The following is a 17,553-nucleotide window of genomic DNA, read 5'->3' on the forward strand; positions in this document are numbered from 1 at the left end:
CATCTGTACTAAGCTGAAGAATTCTTGCTCACTTAATCTCTTCCTGTTCAGAAATAGTGCCCTCTGTTTAAGATGGAGCGAGCAGGACTTCTTGTAATATTCAAGATGTTGACACGCTGCAGCTTTATCTAGTAGATTTTCTTTTTTTAATTAATTTTTTACAGTAATGCCTAACAGTCTATTTGCCTGTTGACTGCTTTGGGTGATTCAACAACGGTTTCCATAAAACTCCCCGCAATGACTCCAAGATCTTTCCTGTTCATTAACAGCTAACCTAGAGCTCATCCCTGTGTAAAATAGCTAGATATATTTTTTCATATTTGCGTTTTTTTAACACCTTTTATCAGTCCGTCACTCAGTATCACGAGATCCCTTTGCAGCCAGTTTTAATATTTACCAACTTGAATATTTATGTATTACTGAAAAACTCGGCCACTTCACCATTCCTCTCATTTTCCAAGTCCTTTGTGAATATTTGGACAACACAGTTTACTTCTGGGACTGTCCGGGTAAGTTCACTCCATTGTGAAGGCTGACCCGCTTTCTTCTCTTCTTAGTTCTGGAGATGACCCTGGGCCGTATTGCTTGATATTCTGTCATCTTCCATAGCCTTGACCTTGTAGGAGAACAGAAGAGGAGATACAAGTGTACGGCATTGACTGAACTACCTTTACTCCCACACTTGCTGACTGCTTCGAGGAACCCCAGGGGTCTGTGAAGCATTGCTCTCCTTTTCCAAAGCGCTGTTAGTTCTTCCCTTTTCTTCATTATGCTGTTTTTTAATCAGTTTTTTTTGGCAGGGAAGTCAGGATTATCGATCTGCCACTCCCTGCATCACTCTCAACTTATTCAAATTCAGCTTGGTATTTGCTACCTGCAATTTTTCTGGTATTGTGGTCAATTTAGTGATGAGTTATACGTTGGTGTTAACAGTTCACCAGTTTAGTCTGTGATTTTTCTAGAGCCCTTTGGTGAACACTCTCTTGTCCTGTTCTCTTCCTCTCTTTTCCATGCCAACCTTACTGGTTGGTTATAAAATTTTTACTGCCACTTCAAATCAAATTGACTTTTGACTCATCCCCCATGAAGGGTGGGTATGAAGTGCTCTGAGTTCCCTTACAGAGAAAACTGAGGCTGTAAGGGACTTTGCTTCTCCGAGTCCTTTTTCAGCCTTTGTCCCTCTTTTGTGAACAGAAATGTTTAAATGGTTCTTGGGGGCAAAAAAGCGAATAATCTCTTTTCCATGGGCATAGTTGATTCAGTGAGAATTAATAGGCTTAGACTGCAGCAAAACCGATTCAGATGAGGCGTTAGAAAATACTTTCTGGCATTGAGGAGAAGGCAGCCCTGGAGTGGGTGAGGAGTCTCCCTTTTTGGAGGTCTCAAAAACAGGTTGAGCGAGTGTCTCTGAGGAATGTTTTAGGTCTGGCTGATCCTGCCTTCGGGCAGCAAAGTGGGCTAGATGACCTCTCAGGGTCATCTTTTTTTTCTACTGTTTTATAAATGAAGCTCCCAAGTGAGCATCAAGCACCTCTCTATGCCTGGCTTTCCCCGGGACCTTTCCACGTCCCCTGCGTTTCTGCAGGGGAGCTCCTGGCTGCTCGGTACAACCTGTGAGTGGTGCTGGCACGGTGGGAGGGACAGGTTGGTGTGAAGATAGTGGGTCTAGCAGGAATAAAGTGGGAAAGATGGCAAGGATAGGTTAGAAAAGAGACATTCAGTGTTTTAGGAGAGGTGGTGTGGATGGAAAAGGTAGAAAAGAAGGAGATGCCATAGGGTAAGGAAACAGGAAAACAAAAAAAGTGGTAGCAAGCACATAGGGATGCAGAGGAGCTCTGCATCCTGGTGAAGGGGTGACAGGAGGGATGTGGTGACAGGGAGAGATGGAATGACAAAGCCAGGGGGTTCACAGGTCTGGCTGACAGTGTCTTACAAGCAGTGCCAGGGCCAGGGTACTGGGCAGAGCTGGCAGGGCTGAATCGCCCAAGAGCGGGTCCAAACCCTGTCAGGGAACTAGCTAATCCCAACCCCACCTCTGGGATCCCAGCAGCACAGCCAGGCAGGGATCATGCTGGGAGAAGGGTCTGGCAGAGCATCGATGTGACTTCGAACACGGAAGCCCCAGCTGGAGCAGCACCGTGGGATCCAGCGTAACACCCATCGGGGTCCTGCTGCTGAGCAGGAGCCCCTGGGAGCAGGGAGTGCTGGTTCCGGACTGTGGTGGGATTTAAGCAACGTGCATGAGACCTCCCTAATTTTGGATATGAACATACCTCCTCTCTCCAGTGACTGGATTTTGCCTGTCCTTTGTCTACTAGATCAGAGAGGCTTTCTGTAAGAAAAAATGGCTTCTTGGTTGTGGCAGTCAGTGCTACAGAGGTGCCCAGCCCAGCAGAGTGAGGGATGCTCTGCCATCAGAAACCCTTTGCTCCTGCTGTCAGTGAGCCCGTCTGCAGCCACGTATGCATGGGTCTGGTTTCAGAGGGAGTGAGGGATCCTGACTGCAGCCAGGGCCACCTCTTGGGGCATGAGTCCTCTGCATTGAGGAATCTCATAATAGTTGGTTTTCCGCATCATCCTTAGATTATTTTTTGAGTCTACTCTTGTCCTGTGAGCACGATGTGCAGCCATGATACTCGTAATGCAAGGGTCAGGGGCAGTGGAAGTGCCAAGAAATGTGGTTGTAGGATGTAGACAGTAAGAGCCAGGTCTTGCTGCTTTGCTGCTGCTTGAGGAGTTGCCTGTATAGCACCAAACAGGAGGAGAAGATGGTAGGAAGAGAGGGAAGAGGTGGTCTGGAGCAGAGACGAGTGGAGCATGTCGCTTGGGTGGATGATGCACGTGTCCCTTGCACGAAGAAGAATCCTCCCGAGCTGTCCCCTGGTCATCTTGTACAGAGTGCTGAGAAAGGCACCTGGACTCAGCCTCCAGAGGTGATTACTGTCTGATGAGGGACTCGCCACAGAATAACGAGGGGCCCATAGGCAGCTGCCCACATGAGGAAGGGTCTCGGCTGGCAGGGATCCTGCGTGGCTGTTGCTCTCCCGGTGCTGTCTCGGCTGCCTGCCATGCCCTTTGTGGGTGCAGCTGTGCCCTGGCAGGAATGCCCGAGGCAAGGGACCCTTGCTTGGCCAGGGAGGGTGGGTGTCCCAGAGGGAAAGAAGACCACAGTGCCCAGTCTTAACAGAAAATCAAAGGGGAAGTTTTGGTGCATTCATCAGCAGGTCTTCTCCAGATTTACCAACTGGGTCCCCCTCCAGAACAGCTGCCAGCATTTTGTATATGCTCCCGATGCTCGTTTGGAGCTGCAGAAGCTTAGCTCATTGCTCTTATTCCCAGTGTTTATCATTAAGGCTGCGATCAGGCCCAGCAATCCTCGCCACAGAGAGGCTGCTCTGTGCCCAGCACGCAGGACTGTCCCTCGCCCTGTAGAGTCACTGCCCCAGGAACGTCACAGCACCCCAAGCCGTTCCCACCCAGGGCTGGACACAGCTCCAAGCAGCGCCGGGAGGTGCGACTTCTTCCCCAGCGCCGGCGGCCTGGGCTCCTCTGAGCTCCGGGAGCAACCTGGTGAAGGCTCGATAACACCAGCAGGAGGGTTATCTCCGAATTATTAGAAGTATCACGAGACACGCTCTTTGCATTTCCTGTTTTGTGTTTTTCCGCGATAATTAAAATGATATATTAACCAAAAGCCGGAGAACTCCCAGTCAAGCAAACAGAGTATAAAAGTAATGGCATTGCTTGGTAAAGCCAGCGGGATCACGGGCACTTCAATGCCGAGTTGGTCTTGGTGGGGGCAGCGCCTGCCGTTGCTCGAGTGAAGCACGGGGTTATTTGGGAGCCTTCCCTGAGCGCTCCCATAACAGATCGCATTGCTTCCCCAGAAACCTGAATTGCTAGAGTTTATGGTGCTTGGCTTGGTACAATTACACTGTCTCTAGCATCTTGAAGTCTGAAGTCTAAATTATATAGCATTTTGACATTTTTCTTCTAGTATCACTATGGATTAGAGAGGAAGACCCCACGAGAAAGATGGATGAGGGACTGCCAGTCAAAGGCCTGCAGCAGTTCTTCAGTGCCGAGCTACCCTGTGCAGCATTTTACAGGGTAGCAGGTTATGTTTTAGCTCATACTCGTGGTGCCATCTCTTACACCTCAGTCTCCGAGCTCCTGAAGGTTAGGTGAGAGTCCGGGGTTTGATTTCTTTACGCCCCTGTGACCGTAGGTGTTACCTACCTCAAAATCTAGGCAACTTGCAAATGTCTGTGGTTGTGGGTTTGTTTGTTTGTTTTTTAAATCCTCACCATTTTAACTCGCTTTCACGGCTTTGCAAGACCTGTTCTTGTTTTGTAGGCCAAGACTCAGTGCTACGAAAGGTAGCGCTATGATTTTGTAGTGATTTTGCAGTGCCGGGGTGCGCCTGCATTCGGAGTCGGTGCCGGGTTGTTTCACCGCGCAGGCTGCGCGCAACCACCCCCGTGCCTGCCAGCAGCGAGCGAGCTCCTTCCTAACGGCTGGGGCCAGGCGGTCCCAGGGACAACCTCTGCCCACCACCCTCCCGGGAAGCCCCGACGCCTGCGGGGCCGGGTGGGCGCAGGCGGGCAGCCCGCACGGGGGCTGCTCGGGGACGGCGGACACCGGAGCTGCGGTCTCCGGCAGGACCCTCCGCCGGGCTCCAGCCGGGCTCCGGGGGCACCTCGGCGGCCGCGGCCGGGAAGAGCGGCCGGGAGCGGCTCCCCCGTGGGGGCCCCGCGGCGGGGCCCGGCCCCTGGGCTCGGCGGGGAGGGGCAGGATCCGGCCAAGAGCCCCCCCAAGCGGTGGCAGCTCCTGCTGCAGCCCCGGGGGCTTTGCCGGGGCTGTGGGGGCCAAGACCGGCACCTCTGGGCCCCCGGGGCGGTGGGCGCCGGGCTGGTGGGGAGGTGCGGGGCAGGATGCTCCCGTCTGCACCTGGACCAGCTCCCAGCACCTGCAGCAGCCCCAGCCCATTTTAGTGCCGTCCACCCCAAGCTCTCCGGCCGCGGAGGCTCCGGCAGGCAGAGCTCTCCCCTCCCCGTGCCCAGAGAGCCAACGAGGACATTCTGCATCTCTGGGTGAGCGGAGGTGCTGCTTGTCTCCTTCGGCTTCTGAAGGCGTCCATACACATGGCTGTATCGGAGTGAATCGCCGACACTCGTTATTGTCGGCAGAGAGAAATGGGCATGGTGCATCTCCTCCTGAAGGACGTGACTTAAAACAGCCCGGGTGAGTTGCGCTCCCTTGAAGGACCTGTTCCTGCGACCCGCTCAGACATTAAAAGGTGACATCGGCATGTCTGAAGTTAGGTGAAATGAGCCCTGTTCTCCCTCTCCCCCACAACGGGATTTCTGCAATAAGCAGCTGGCAGGGAGGAGGAAACATCATCTGGCTGTTTCCCAGCCTGCCCCATTCCCCAGCTCCTGCCAGCCCCGTGCCGAGGGGTGAGCCCGCGTTTCTGGGTGCCCTGGGTCCGTGCTGGGGTACGCAGCAGCCTGAGGATGGGAGCAACGCTGCCTCGCAGCCCCTGGGGCGGCATGGCATGGCCTAGTGCGGATGGAGAGCGAGGGGTGTCCCTCAGGTGCTCTGACAATTCCTCCCCCGGTTTTTAAATCTGCCAAGACACCAGCCTTTTTTGCACAGCACTGGGATGCTGTTGCAGGATTACCTGCAGGGTAGGCAAGCCTTCTGGGCATGCTTCTGGATGGACACCAGATACAAAGCCTGCCCTAATCCTCCTGGTTTATAACACTGAGCTTTCCTGCTTGTTGCCCACACTCCCACACACCGATGCAGTCACAAAAGCTGTCCAACAACCTTAGTATTTACAGGCTTTTCTGTACCATAACCAGTGTGCTCCATACACCACAATGTAGTCACAGAGGAGGAAGCCAGACGGCTTTTAAAGGAAGAGCTGGGGGGGCTCATGCAAGATGATGGGACTCCCAAGAGGGAGCCAGTAGCTGAATTGCAGTTTCCTTCAACCTCCCGCCATCCAGCACGAGACCACTGTCCCTCCACCGCTAGACTGGAAAATCAGAGGCAATTACGCACTTTTCGGGCAGGGATCAGAGCAGCGTTCAGTGGATGTCATCATGACGGTGAATGCACAGGAATGAGGTGCAGCCACGGGCAGCAGGCACTGCCCATCCGAGCCCTGCCCCGGCAGCAGGACAGGCTCACCTCCAGTGGACTTGACCACCGAAACCCAAACCGAGTGCCGCTGACAGGAGTGAGCCCCACAGCTTGTGTCCCCGCAACACGCTGCGGCACGCCGTATCCCCTTCTGTAGGATGCTCAGCAGAGGTGTGTACCCAGACCCACTGCCTCGACCCTGTCCCATCTCAGCTCCCCACTGCCAGTGGTTTGGCTCAAGCTGATGAACATTTTTCCAGGACTCACTGGGGATGTGGTTACTGGGATCTTTTCTTCTCCCTTCTCATTCATGGTACTTCTCTACCTGCTTTCAGTTTTTCACTCCTTCCTTTGGCTTCTCCTCTGCAAATTTATCATAAAGTTGTTGAGTTTGGTGGCTGAGAAGCAAGAATTGCTGAATCTTTGAGGGCACCAGAAGTTTGCTTTTGTTGTGATCCCTTTGCCTTGCCCAGAGGGCTGGCAGGAGCAAGCTGGCTGCAGGCAGAGTCTCCTGTGGCCTGAGGATGCTGGCAGTCCTTGCAGCACCAGGACCTGCACTGTTGGGATGCTCTGTCCCACAAGTCAAGGGCTGTGGTCTCACAGGCTGCTCTGGCTTTGCATATCGGTGACTGGGACAAAGTCAGACCTGAGTACAGCCACCAGAAAGGTGGAAACTCCACCTTTCTCTGGGACATTTTCCTTGTGGACCAGAAGTTTGACAGTGATTTGCTTCTTGTGGCGGTCAAAGCCTCGCTGACACTCAGACAGGGCCATGGGATGTAGCAGTGGTGGTGATGCCCACCGCAGGGGTGTCCTACACCCTCTGGGCAGGTTCTTGTGGCACAGAGTTTGCGGTGGGCTTGAGCCACCCTTTGCAGCGCGGAGCCCCAGGATCTGAGTTTCCCTTTGCTTTTGTCGTGCAGTCCCACCCACTGTCCCTGTGCAACACCAGCGAGGATGAACACACTGAATCAGGATTCATCACCATTGTCAAGCTTGAACAGCCGGATCGGGATCCCAACCCCTGCCTGTCGCTGGCTAACAAGGTAGGTGCAAAACTGCCCCCAATGGCACCAACCTGGGAAGTGAAAGCCATGGTGCAGGAAAGAGGGAGAGCAGGAGGAGGCAGCAGGGTAGGAAAGAGCTGTTGGAAGGTGGAGAAAAGGACAAGGATAGAGCAGGGTCCTTGGCAGAAGGTGTCCTTTGGGAGAGACACTGTGCCAGCCATCCCCAATACCCATCCCTCCTCATTTTTTTGACTGCCTGGCTTTGTAAAAGGTGTGGAGTTTTCCCTAACCTGACTGCTCTGGGACAGCTCAGACCTTTCCCCAGCACCCCGTATGCTTTATTGCCTGGCAGCCTTGTGCCCCTCCTGTTTTGCAGCCTCCCCTTGCTTGCTAGCCTGTTGGGGGGATTTGTGTTTCCCTGTGTCCTCTGTCCTGTGGGAAAACATGGACACAGAAAACATCTTCTGTGGTCCTGTCTTTAAAAATGATACTGTAATACTTCACTGGATGAGGCACGTGAAGAATCAGTGCTGAGCAATTCAGACAAATGCAAACCAGACGATCTAGTGGTGGGATGTGACTCTTTAACAGCGCGGGCCACCATCCGCCCTACAAAGGGATGGGAGATCTCAGAGGTCTCCAGATCAGGTCTCCTGTGAAAGAGGTACCTTAGTGAAACAGCAGTTACTGTGTCAAAAGCTGAGGTCACTGGTACAATTCTCTGGTAATAAGGAAGTCGGGTAGGAGCGAGGGTCATTTTAAGCCTTAAAATCTTTGTCTCTCTGATAAAGTTGCGTGCATATGGCCAACATTGGTCTTTTCTTCAGTGGTTCACTGGATCCTTTTATTGTCTCTGTACTAAATGTTGTGTTATTTTCCACAAGCACTGTACAAACATGAAAAAAACCTTGTTTAGCTCCTCTTGGCTTTATCTGGATTGCATTCAGGTGATGCCGCCCCTGTTGTCTGCTTTCTGCTGGTAGTGACATGCTGGGGATGGAAAGGACAGGGTCCTTTTCTGTCCTCCCTGCAGCTCGGCTGAAGAGGGCAGGCAAAACTTGTACTAAGCAGTTGTTCCTGCACAGCAGTTTTTTTCGCAGAGGCTGTGGCAACAAAAGCAAGGAAAGGGATGTGATGCTGTGATGGATTTGCCACCTTGGGGCTGCTTCCCCGCAGCTGCGTGGGCAGCCAGGCAGCAATGCCTTTCTGGACCAGGGTGGAAGCCTAAGTTTGGTTTGCTGATGCTCTGGAGCTGATGCCAGCTGTTAGCACAAGGCAGTGTGCTGCAGTTATTGGCCTGCTATCAGTTACCCCGCATCTGGAAAATGGCCTGGTCCCACCTGTGCGTGTTAGTGATGCATGAGGATGGTGGGATAAAGAGTGAGCCCAAGGGCTTCAGTGCAGCTCGTGATAGAGGTGAGAGCAAGGGCTCTGCAGGTGCCTTAGGGAGCACAGCTGCGTTCTCCAACTCTCCCGTGTCCATCCAGACGTGACCATCGCGTTATAGTGGCCCCAGGCTGCCACATCTCACAGGGGAGGATGCTGGGGGTGGGGGCAGCAATGGCTGGTTTGGTCAGTGCAGCTACTGTGGAGGATCTTGAACAGGAGGAAGGAGCAGCTTCAAAGACGCATCTTCCACTTAAGAACCTAAAAGGTTTAAAAACTGCTTTGCTAGTTTTGTCCTTAATCTTTGAGTCTCTGATCACAGGACTGGAAGTAGCAGTGTGTCACCGAGTCCAGGGATCGGCTGAGGAAGGTCTGCACAGCGACAAGGACAAGACATGGTGCGCTGCTGCACTATGGTCATCCTCACTAGCCTTGATCCCTTCTCCAGGACCACTAACTCCCCCAAAGCAAATAAACCCCTCAGTTCATTGCCATGCTCATGACTTCATAGAGTGACAGTTCACTGGCCTTTAGTCATCATTGCTTTGTTACCAGAGCCAAATACAACACTGGATTTTGAGATCCAGCTGAACGTGACATCGGTTGCCATCCTGCCTGCAGGTACTCCTGCTCCAAGATCTCACCCAGGGAAGCTCACAACTCTTCTCCCCATAAATAGGGCTAGTTTAGCCATGAAATACAGGCAGATGCTCCTTAAGCTGGCCACATCCCCGGGCCCTGCCTTGTACCTTGGTTCCTCCATCCCCCTGCAATTGCTGTCTGGCTGCTTCTCCATCCTCCTGAAGCCTCTGCCAAGCTCCTTCCCTCCAACATCATACAGATCTCTTCTTCAAAATCCCTGGACTATGCTTCTCAAGAGTAGGGATGTAGCTGTGGGATGTGGCTGGTGCTTGCTGGAGCAGAAGCCTTGTTTTCCTGGCATGTGTTTCTTGTGGTAAACCTTTGCATGTTGAATTGCAGCGCTGTATCAATGATGATAAAAATAGCCATGTGCAAAGTGTTATCATAACCTCTGCTTTAGCTGTCACCCAGCCAAGCAGTGCACACAGACAACCCCGTCCAGCCCAGCATGAGGATAATGCCACCAGCCACCTGATGCACTTTTCTGCTTCTCCTCTCTTAAATTCTAGCACTGCTTCAGCATCCAAAGCTAAAACCAGTAGGGAAGGTGTTTGGTCTGCAAGGGGAAAGGAAGGCATGGAAAATACCTCTGGAATCAATTTGAAGTGATTTATTTTTCTTTCTGATGCATCATTTGTAATTTTTTTGGTGAGTGAACCATTGATTGCAAGTCTGGTTGACAGACTGCTGAAACCTCCTAAATCATTCTGTAAATACATATTTGCACCAAAAGTGTTTCAGTCCTCAAAGAGGGAGGTCAGCCTTGCCACGTGGCTGAAGAGATCCGACGCAAAGACAGTAAGCACTCAGAAAATGACTGCAGCAAGCAGGCTGTGAATAGCTTGAACAAAAGTTGTGTGCTTTGCAACAGGAGTCAGAAAGATGTTGGGAAGAGTCACTTGTCCAGTCTCAGTTTTTCGTTTCCCCATCGTCGGTGTCTTTAGCAGGATAAAATCTTTGTAGAGCTGTTCATTGTTCAAAGCTTGACTGGCTCCAATGGGTGGAAGTCACTACCTGAAAGTCCTGTTTCTTCCTCAGTGCTGGCAAACGCTGAGGCTCCTTTGATCCCAGGCAGGACCCCAGTCTCTGTTCCCTGCCCCAAGCCTCTGATTCCACTTTTCCAGCTTCCCCATCTGGTATACCAAACCCAAGAGTGTCAAATCCTACCAGCAACTCAGAGCCTTCAGCCCTGCCTCCATGGTATTCCCGACTATCTGCACCTCCGTTCACATCCTCGTCCCTGTCCCCAGACCCAGACACCCACCTCTGGCACCCAGCTTCTCCCCGACGAGGTGGATGGAGGTGACCAGCACCTGTGAGCAAGGGATGGAGCTGAACCTGCTCCACCACTACTTGCTGTGCCAGGAATGCCCCTTCCCTTCGCTCAGCCGGCACCCTGCGTTTGATATTGCAGCTGGGAAGCGGCGGCACTGACCTCTGGCCCCTGAGCTGGGGTTTGGCAATGCAGTGGGTAAACTGCTGCAGCAGCTCTGGCAGCTCCCTGTTTGCACAGGCGCTCGGGGACGCGCAGATCAAAGGGCTCCGCATGAGTAACAGCGGCCCAGCCCTGCACTTTGTTCACGTTCCCGTCTCCCTTTCACAAGAGGCTGCCTCTGCCTGCCTGGAGGGCTCGAAGGGCTTGGTGGGAGGATGTGGGTGACCCCGCAAGGTCCTCCAGGCAGTGTGCTTTGACCTCACGGGGGTGGCATGTATACTCATTTGGGTGGGTCTCAAAGCTGTCCTTCCTGGACTGCAGCAAGCAGTGGGCTGTGAAAAGCCATCCCACTCCTAATCCTAGACCAGACCTGCAGCCCAGGCATCGCCTGAGCTTCTCCCTGATGAATGTGGGGTCGGGGACGAGGGAGAGCAATGTGTATGGGAGTCAGGCCCATAGGCAGCCCGCGGCTGGTGCAGCCACGGTGAGAAGTGGGGACCTGCAGAGGTTTCTGCTGTGCTGGGACAGGAGGGTTGCGTAGCAGTCAGCAGGGCTAATGGGGCTGCGGATCACTCCCCAGCAAATCCAGCTCTGAAGCAAAGGGGCACGTGGCACAGCCAGCTGGGGAATTTGGTGTTTAGGTTTATGGATTGCTGTGACTGCAAGCCCACCAACTAATTTGCCTCCACAACTATAGGGAGAAACCGTCCACGAACTGCAGAGCTCTAGCAAGAGCAGGCACTGCAGCTCAACACAAGTACAGAAACCAGGGTGTAAACTATTTTCTCAATCTAAGCAGCAGGTGCTTCCTTCTCCTGTGAAGAGCCAGGGAGGGAGATACATATCCACATGGTAGATGTTAATACAGATGTACAATACAAAATGTCCCCTGAAGCTTCTGTTCTTTTGGACAGGCAAAGCTGGCGGGGGAGCGTGGAGCCCGTGCGATCCTTTTTGACATTACCGATGATGAAAGCGCTGCCGATCAGGTACAAACCCCATTGATATTATCAGCTAAACCACAGTGCCCCTGTCCCATCCCAAAATGTGCCCAGGTCAGGGCCCACCAGCCACCAACACGCAGTGGGAGGTCCCAGGAGGATACTGCAGGCTGGCTCTTACCCAGCTCATCCATGCACACAGACAGTGCTTTTCTCTTTCGCTCACTCCGTGGCATGTCCAGATCTCCACACAGCACAAGCAGGCCAGCAGCTTGCAAACAGCACCTTGCCGCTCTTAAAGGACACTGTCTGGTCAATTGAGCTTTTGTGCCAGGAGCTGGACGCTTCCGCTTGGGAAGTCACAGATGACCCGATCCCATCTAGTACATACAGCCCTGGTGTACCTTACGGGAAAGATGATTTCTCGAGTTTTCAAGCCAAAGTCACAGCCACCCTGCTATGCTTTTGGTGATACTCCTGCTGCAAGTTTAACATTGGTTTAGAGACCTCCAGAGGTCCCTTCCACCAACACTGCTGTCATCTCTGGAAAGGAATAGGCTCCCCATTGAAATAATCAAGGGATAATGAAAAGCATCCAGCATTAGATAAGAGGACAGATAGGGGAGCTGGTGCCTGAGCTTATCAAAACTCTGGGCTGACTCCTGCTCGCTGGATCCATCCCTTGTGGTTCTTTCATGCACTTACAACTTAATTTCTGATGCCAGAGAAATGCAGCAGCGAGTGCAGGCCCACGAGGTGATGCTGAGGTTGCTCAGTAAGGGTATGGGAAGTGGTTAGTGGGAGAGATGGCCACCCTGATTCAGGTCAGTCTGGAGGAGAGGGCAGACTCGGGCACTTGCTGAGCCAGCCCGTGTCAGGCTGCCTGGACCGTGGTGGAAAAGAGCTGGTATGATCAGAAACAAACAGAATGTCCTGCAGATCACAGGGGGAGGAGGGGGAGCATGGATGGGTCTCACAGGAAGAGAAGAGGAAGCATTTCTGTAGTGAAGGCAGCACTCGGCAGTGTTGTTGGCAGTTACCACGTGGAAAAGGAGAGACCAAGAACTTTTGCACAGGGGCTTGAAAGAGCCCTGTGAGACACTGAGCAGTGTTCAGTTGTGCACGAGGAGGCACCATCGGAGGAAATTAAGCAAGCCTTGCTGAAGAGTTGGTAAAAGAGGAGGAGCTTCCATCTGATTTCATCATAGAGGGATAGCGCAAGTTTGGGGGAGCAGTCAGTCTCTAAAGTGTGCGCAAGAAGCATCTGGAGGAACCAGACATGCCTGAGGGACCGGGATAGTCCTTGTTTCAGGATGTTCTGGACTATCTCTCACTGTGTTTGTTTCTTTACAGCTGAGAAAGCCTAGAGGTCTGAGTCAGCCTGTGGTTCTGATCAGGGGCCACGATGCTGAGCTTCTCATGGGCGTCGTGAACAAGAACAGAGAGGCCCATGTGAAGATAGAAGTCAAGGAGCCACCAGCTTGGGTGAGAGACACACCATTCCCGCTGCCTTCTGTATCCTCCCTCCCAAGCTACTGTGCCATGGAATAGGACTTTCCCAAAGATGCTGAGCTTTCCTCCTCAGGGACGGAGATGCCAGTCCTTTGCAGGAGCTGCCTGTCTGCAGCATTCAGATGACATGCTACAAATAAAGGCTCAAAAGCACTTTCAGCTTATTTAGTTTCTTGTGCTTAAACATCACGAGTGAGGCAAGGGGATTCCCTGTTTCTTCAGGTGAGACCAAGCCCTGATTTTCTCATCTTGTGCTACCTTAGACCAGGGCCTCTAGGGAGCTGAGCTGCTGCAAGACAGAGAAATTCCATTCCTGCTGGAATGTGCAGAAAAGACTGAACCCTTTTTCTTTTACCTGTAAAGAGCAAAGAGGTAGAGCTTGGCCACGGATTGTGTATTCAAAGGCGGATGGTCAGGAAGAGATCACGATTCCCCTGCCTAGCTTCTAAATCCCACCCCTGCCACACAAGAGTAATTTCTTTCCTGTTTTATCCAACAGCCAGACTATGACGTGTGGATTCTTCTCACGGTGGTCAGCACTGTGGTCGTCATCATTTTGATTTTTGTTGTCCGCACAAAGTGCCAGCTGAACAGGACTCAGGTAGGAATCTCATGGAGCAGATGTGTCTAAGCAAACAGAAATGCATGAAGGGCAGGAACAGACACGGTTTGGGAGGGGAAATGTGCCTCTGTGTGAACTGAAGATGTGGCCACGTGAGGCAGGAGCGGCCCAGGGATGAGTGGAGTGATCCTGAGATGGGCTGGCAGCATCCCTCGTGCGGTGGCCATGCTCTCCTCCTGCTGCCCCACCAGCACTGCAGCCTGCAGTCCCAGCACCTTTCAGAGCTTGCCCCAGCACCCAAAGCTGCAGAGCTGGCCCACAAGCTCTTGATTTTAACAGTATTGTCCATATTGGTAGAGAGTAGATTTAGTATTTTTAATAGAAACTAACAAATTAAATAATCGTCTTGCAGAGTCAGATGTATTTCCAGGTTTGAGAATACCCCATTTGTCCTATAGCAAGACAAGCCTTTGGGGCTCAAAAATTCAGCACTGCTGAGTGATTTTGAATGTCCAGTGCCAGATCTCTCCTGCTGGTGACAAAGCCTACTCTGGCTAAGTCACATTAGACAAAAAGTCACCTCTGGAAATGAGTATCGCCCTCAAATTCCTGATAATCCCATTTTGAAAATGGAAGGGCAATGAAAAGTATGGCAACGTAAGGCTGAGCCTCTCCTTAAAGCCCCTTTCTCCCTGGCAGGACTCCGTGCAGCAGCAGACCATGCAGGCCATCAGGCAGCTGGCCACGCGCAAGTACCAGGCAAGGTGCCGGCAGGCGTCACGGTGGGACTCAGCCAGCAGCTGCAGCTCAGCCCCGGTCTGTGCGATTTGCCTGGAGGAGTTCAGTGAGGGCCAGGTAGGCTGTGGGCATGGCTGCTGGTTAGCCATGGCTCTGAGCTTCCTGGCCGCAGTCAGGTGGGAGCTGCGGTGGGAGCTGAGCAGCTGAGCAGGCAGGGGTGGGAGGCCCTTGGGATGTTTCCTTCAGCAGCTCCTGAGGGCTGGGAAAGGACCGGCATCGATGGAAGTCTGCCTGCCCCTTGGCCAAAAAAGCCCTGCCCCTGCTGAAGTCACTTGCCTGCAGATTCAGATTCCCTGACGACGGCTCTCCAGCTGTCGCAGTAGGGTAAAATGTCCGTAATGCATCCATGTTGAAACAATGGGGCAAAAGCGGGGTTTGCTTCTCCAAAGCACTCAGCCTGAACCCCCCCCGTTCCCAAGGGCTAGCACCTCTCTGGACGTTCACACCCGAGAGCTGGACGCAGCAAGCAGAACCAGAGCTGCCAGGCTGCTCCAGAACTGAACCAGAGCTGAACCAGAGCTGCGCAGCAGCTGAACCAGAACCAGAGCTGTACAGCAGCTGAACCAGAGCTGTACAGCCTCCTCCATGCAAAGCTGGGCTGCAGATTGCTCGCCATTAGACATCTTTCCATCAAGAAGGAGCCATCCAGGTCTTGGGACATGGTTCTCTTTGCTCACACTCCTTCTCTCCACCTCTCTCTAGGAACTGCGGATCATCTCGTGCTCCCATGAGTTTCACCGGGAGTGTGTTGACCCCTGGCTGCAGCAACACCACACGTGTCCGCTTTGCATGTTCAATATTCTTGGTAGGGCTCAGACGCAGCATTTCCCGGCCAGGGACGGGGTTAGGTGCAGGGATTGTGCCCAGAAGGTCCATGTACCCTTGGGCGATGCATACAGTTGGTGCATCAGCAGGAGCATGTGTCTCTGTGCACACGGGCGTACAGGGCGGTGTGTGTGCAAGGAGAGGTGTCCCTGTCCCTGTGCCTGTGAGCCCCGCAGTGTACAGTGAGGTGCTGGGCTTGGGCTGGGACCTGCACCAAGAGGAGGGGTTTCCAGCCCTGGGACCTGCGGGGAAGGGAGGTGGGATCTGAGGGTTGGGGCAGCAGGGGCGGTTTGGTGGTGGCAGTGAGGACTTGCAGGACATGGGTGGGATGTGGGACCGTAGTGGGAGTGCAGTGGAGGCTCGCTGGTGCTGGGACTACTGCAGCTGGGCTGTGGGACGTATGCTGGATGCTCCCTTCTCTCTCCACAGCCAGAGACTCGGCGGACCAGGCCACGGCTGCTGGCTCCAGGCTGGCCCCTCGGGACATGGAGCCCGGACGGCGACTCCACCTTTTCCGCCAGCACCCGGGACATGCCCTTTACCACCTCCCACACGCATATCCTCAGAGGAACCTCAGGAGCTTTCCCTCAGAGCCAGCCCATGGCAACCCCTTCTTCCACTCTCCAGAGCTCTCCCAGCTGGATTTTGGCACCATCCACTACATGCCCTACAGGCCAGCCACCTCTCTGCTCGCCTGCGGCCACCCGTCCCCCCTGGCCCCGGGTTTGCTGAGCCAGCAGCATCCCAACCCCTCGGCGTGCGGGCAGACGCTGCCGCCCCACAGGACTTGTTCTCTCCAGGCCCAGGCCCCCTGCCTGGGGCTCAAGGCAGCCCTGGCGCAGAAGCAGCACCGTGCACCCGCCCTGCGCCGGGGGGTCGGCCACGGGCACCAGCACAACAGCAGCGGCTCTGGGGAGAGCTATCTCACGGAGCACAGCGGGTACCTGGCGGACGGGCCGGGCAGCGACTCCAGCTCGGGGCCCTGCCACGGTTCCTCCAGTGACTCCATGTTGAACTGCACGGACATCAGTCTGCAGGGCATCCACGGCAGCTGCTCCACGTTCCGCAGCTCCCTCAGCAGCGACTACGACCCCTTCGTGTACTGCAGCTCAGAGGGACCCACCACAGACAACGGCCAGGAGCAGCCACGGCCGCCCAGGGAGACACGGCCCAGGTCCTTGGACCTGATGGTGCCTGGGGGTGCTGCTCCGGCCAAGCCCCAGGTGCTCAGCCACGTCCACTACCACCACCACCAGCACCATCACTACAGAAGAGACGCGGAGTGTCCACCCGGGCGGGCCGGGCAGGGGCCTGGGCAGCGCAAATCCCGGTACTCTGGGGCCAAGGTTGGCTTCCACAGCGCTCGGACACAAAAGAGGACTGAGAAAGGCCATCACTGTCAGCAGCCTCTGGAAAGCAGCGCTGTGCTACAGGAGGCAGCTCCGGCAGGACAGCCAGCCTGTCCCCAGCCAGGCCGGGAGCCCCCTCATGCCCTCTCTGCTTCTCCAAACAGGTTGGACTTCAGTGTAGATGCCAACAGACAATCGGGAGCAGCTGGCACATCCCTCGTCCCGCTGCCCCCGAGACACAGCTTACAGAGCCGTCATCACCGAAGGAAAAGAAAGTGTCCCCTGGAGCCTGACCCCGCTCTCCTGCCTGAGGACTCAGCCTTGCCCAAAGCCTGTGATGCTCACGTTCCTCACGGCCATCCCGCTGGCCACCGCTGCTCGCCTGAAGTCCAGCCCCTGATCCCAAGCGCTCCCCCGCCCTGCGGCTCGGGCTCTCGGCCGCTCTGGAAGTGTTTAGTGCCGCAGTCCAGCTCAGAGCTGAAAAAGCAGGAGGAGGGTTTGTCAGGACGGGAGGGAAACCGCATGGTTCCTGCCGATTTCTCAGGGACGGGCACCCCCAGACACAGTCTGAGTCTTCACCTTCACTGCCCGTCTCAGCAGGGTAGTCAGGGTAAGTAAGTCTGGTGTTTGCCTCTTCTCGCAGCAAGCAGGTGAACGAGGGTGGTTTGCTGAAGGTGGGCTTTCCTGCAGGACCACTGAGAGAGCTCACCTGTCTGGAGATGATGGCCTGAAGGATTAGCAAGTCTGTTAATGAGTGCACCGAACCCTGCAGTCTCGTCCTAAAATAATACAAATGAGAAATAAGGTGGCTATTTTTAAGTAAACATCTGTAGCAGCTGGAATATCTCCCAAAGGAAGGGTGGGACTGCATTTCTCAGTGTCCTTACATCAGTCTGGATGTCTTACTGGCAGAGTCGTTATCGTTAAGGCTTATCGGGCTCTAGCT

The 17,553-nt window shown here is 54.0% G+C and overlaps 1 protein-coding gene across 3 annotated transcripts in view; it reads left to right on the forward strand.

Annotated features, from left to right (window-relative positions):
- The window catches only part of RNF43 (ring finger protein 43), a 62,314-nt gene that overhangs the window by 35,730 nt on the left and 9,031 nt on the right, over nt 1–17,553 (forward strand). For all 3 annotated transcript variants that reach the window (XR_012777940.1, XM_075517743.1, XM_075517744.1), the window contains 7 exons: nt 7,074–7,196; nt 11,535–11,609; nt 12,915–13,046; nt 13,573–13,674; nt 14,335–14,490; nt 15,136–15,238; nt 15,688–17,217. Coding sequence is in view for 2 of the 3 variants with exons in the window: in XM_075517743.1 (XP_075373858.1) it covers nt 7,074–7,196; nt 11,535–11,609; nt 12,915–13,046; nt 13,573–13,674; nt 14,335–14,490; nt 15,136–15,238; nt 15,688–17,217 (2,221 nt within the window). In the remaining variant the exon portion in view is untranslated. The remainder of the gene's footprint in view (nt 1–7,073; nt 7,197–11,534; nt 11,610–12,914; nt 13,047–13,572; nt 13,675–14,334; nt 14,491–15,135; nt 15,239–15,687; nt 17,218–17,553) is intronic.

Source organism: Mycteria americana, chromosome 15, assembly GCF_035582795.1.
Source record: "Mycteria americana isolate JAX WOST 10 ecotype Jacksonville Zoo and Gardens chromosome 15, USCA_MyAme_1.0, whole genome shotgun sequence".
NCBI classification, from domain to species: Eukaryota; Metazoa; Chordata; class Aves; order Ciconiiformes; family Ciconiidae; genus Mycteria; species Mycteria americana.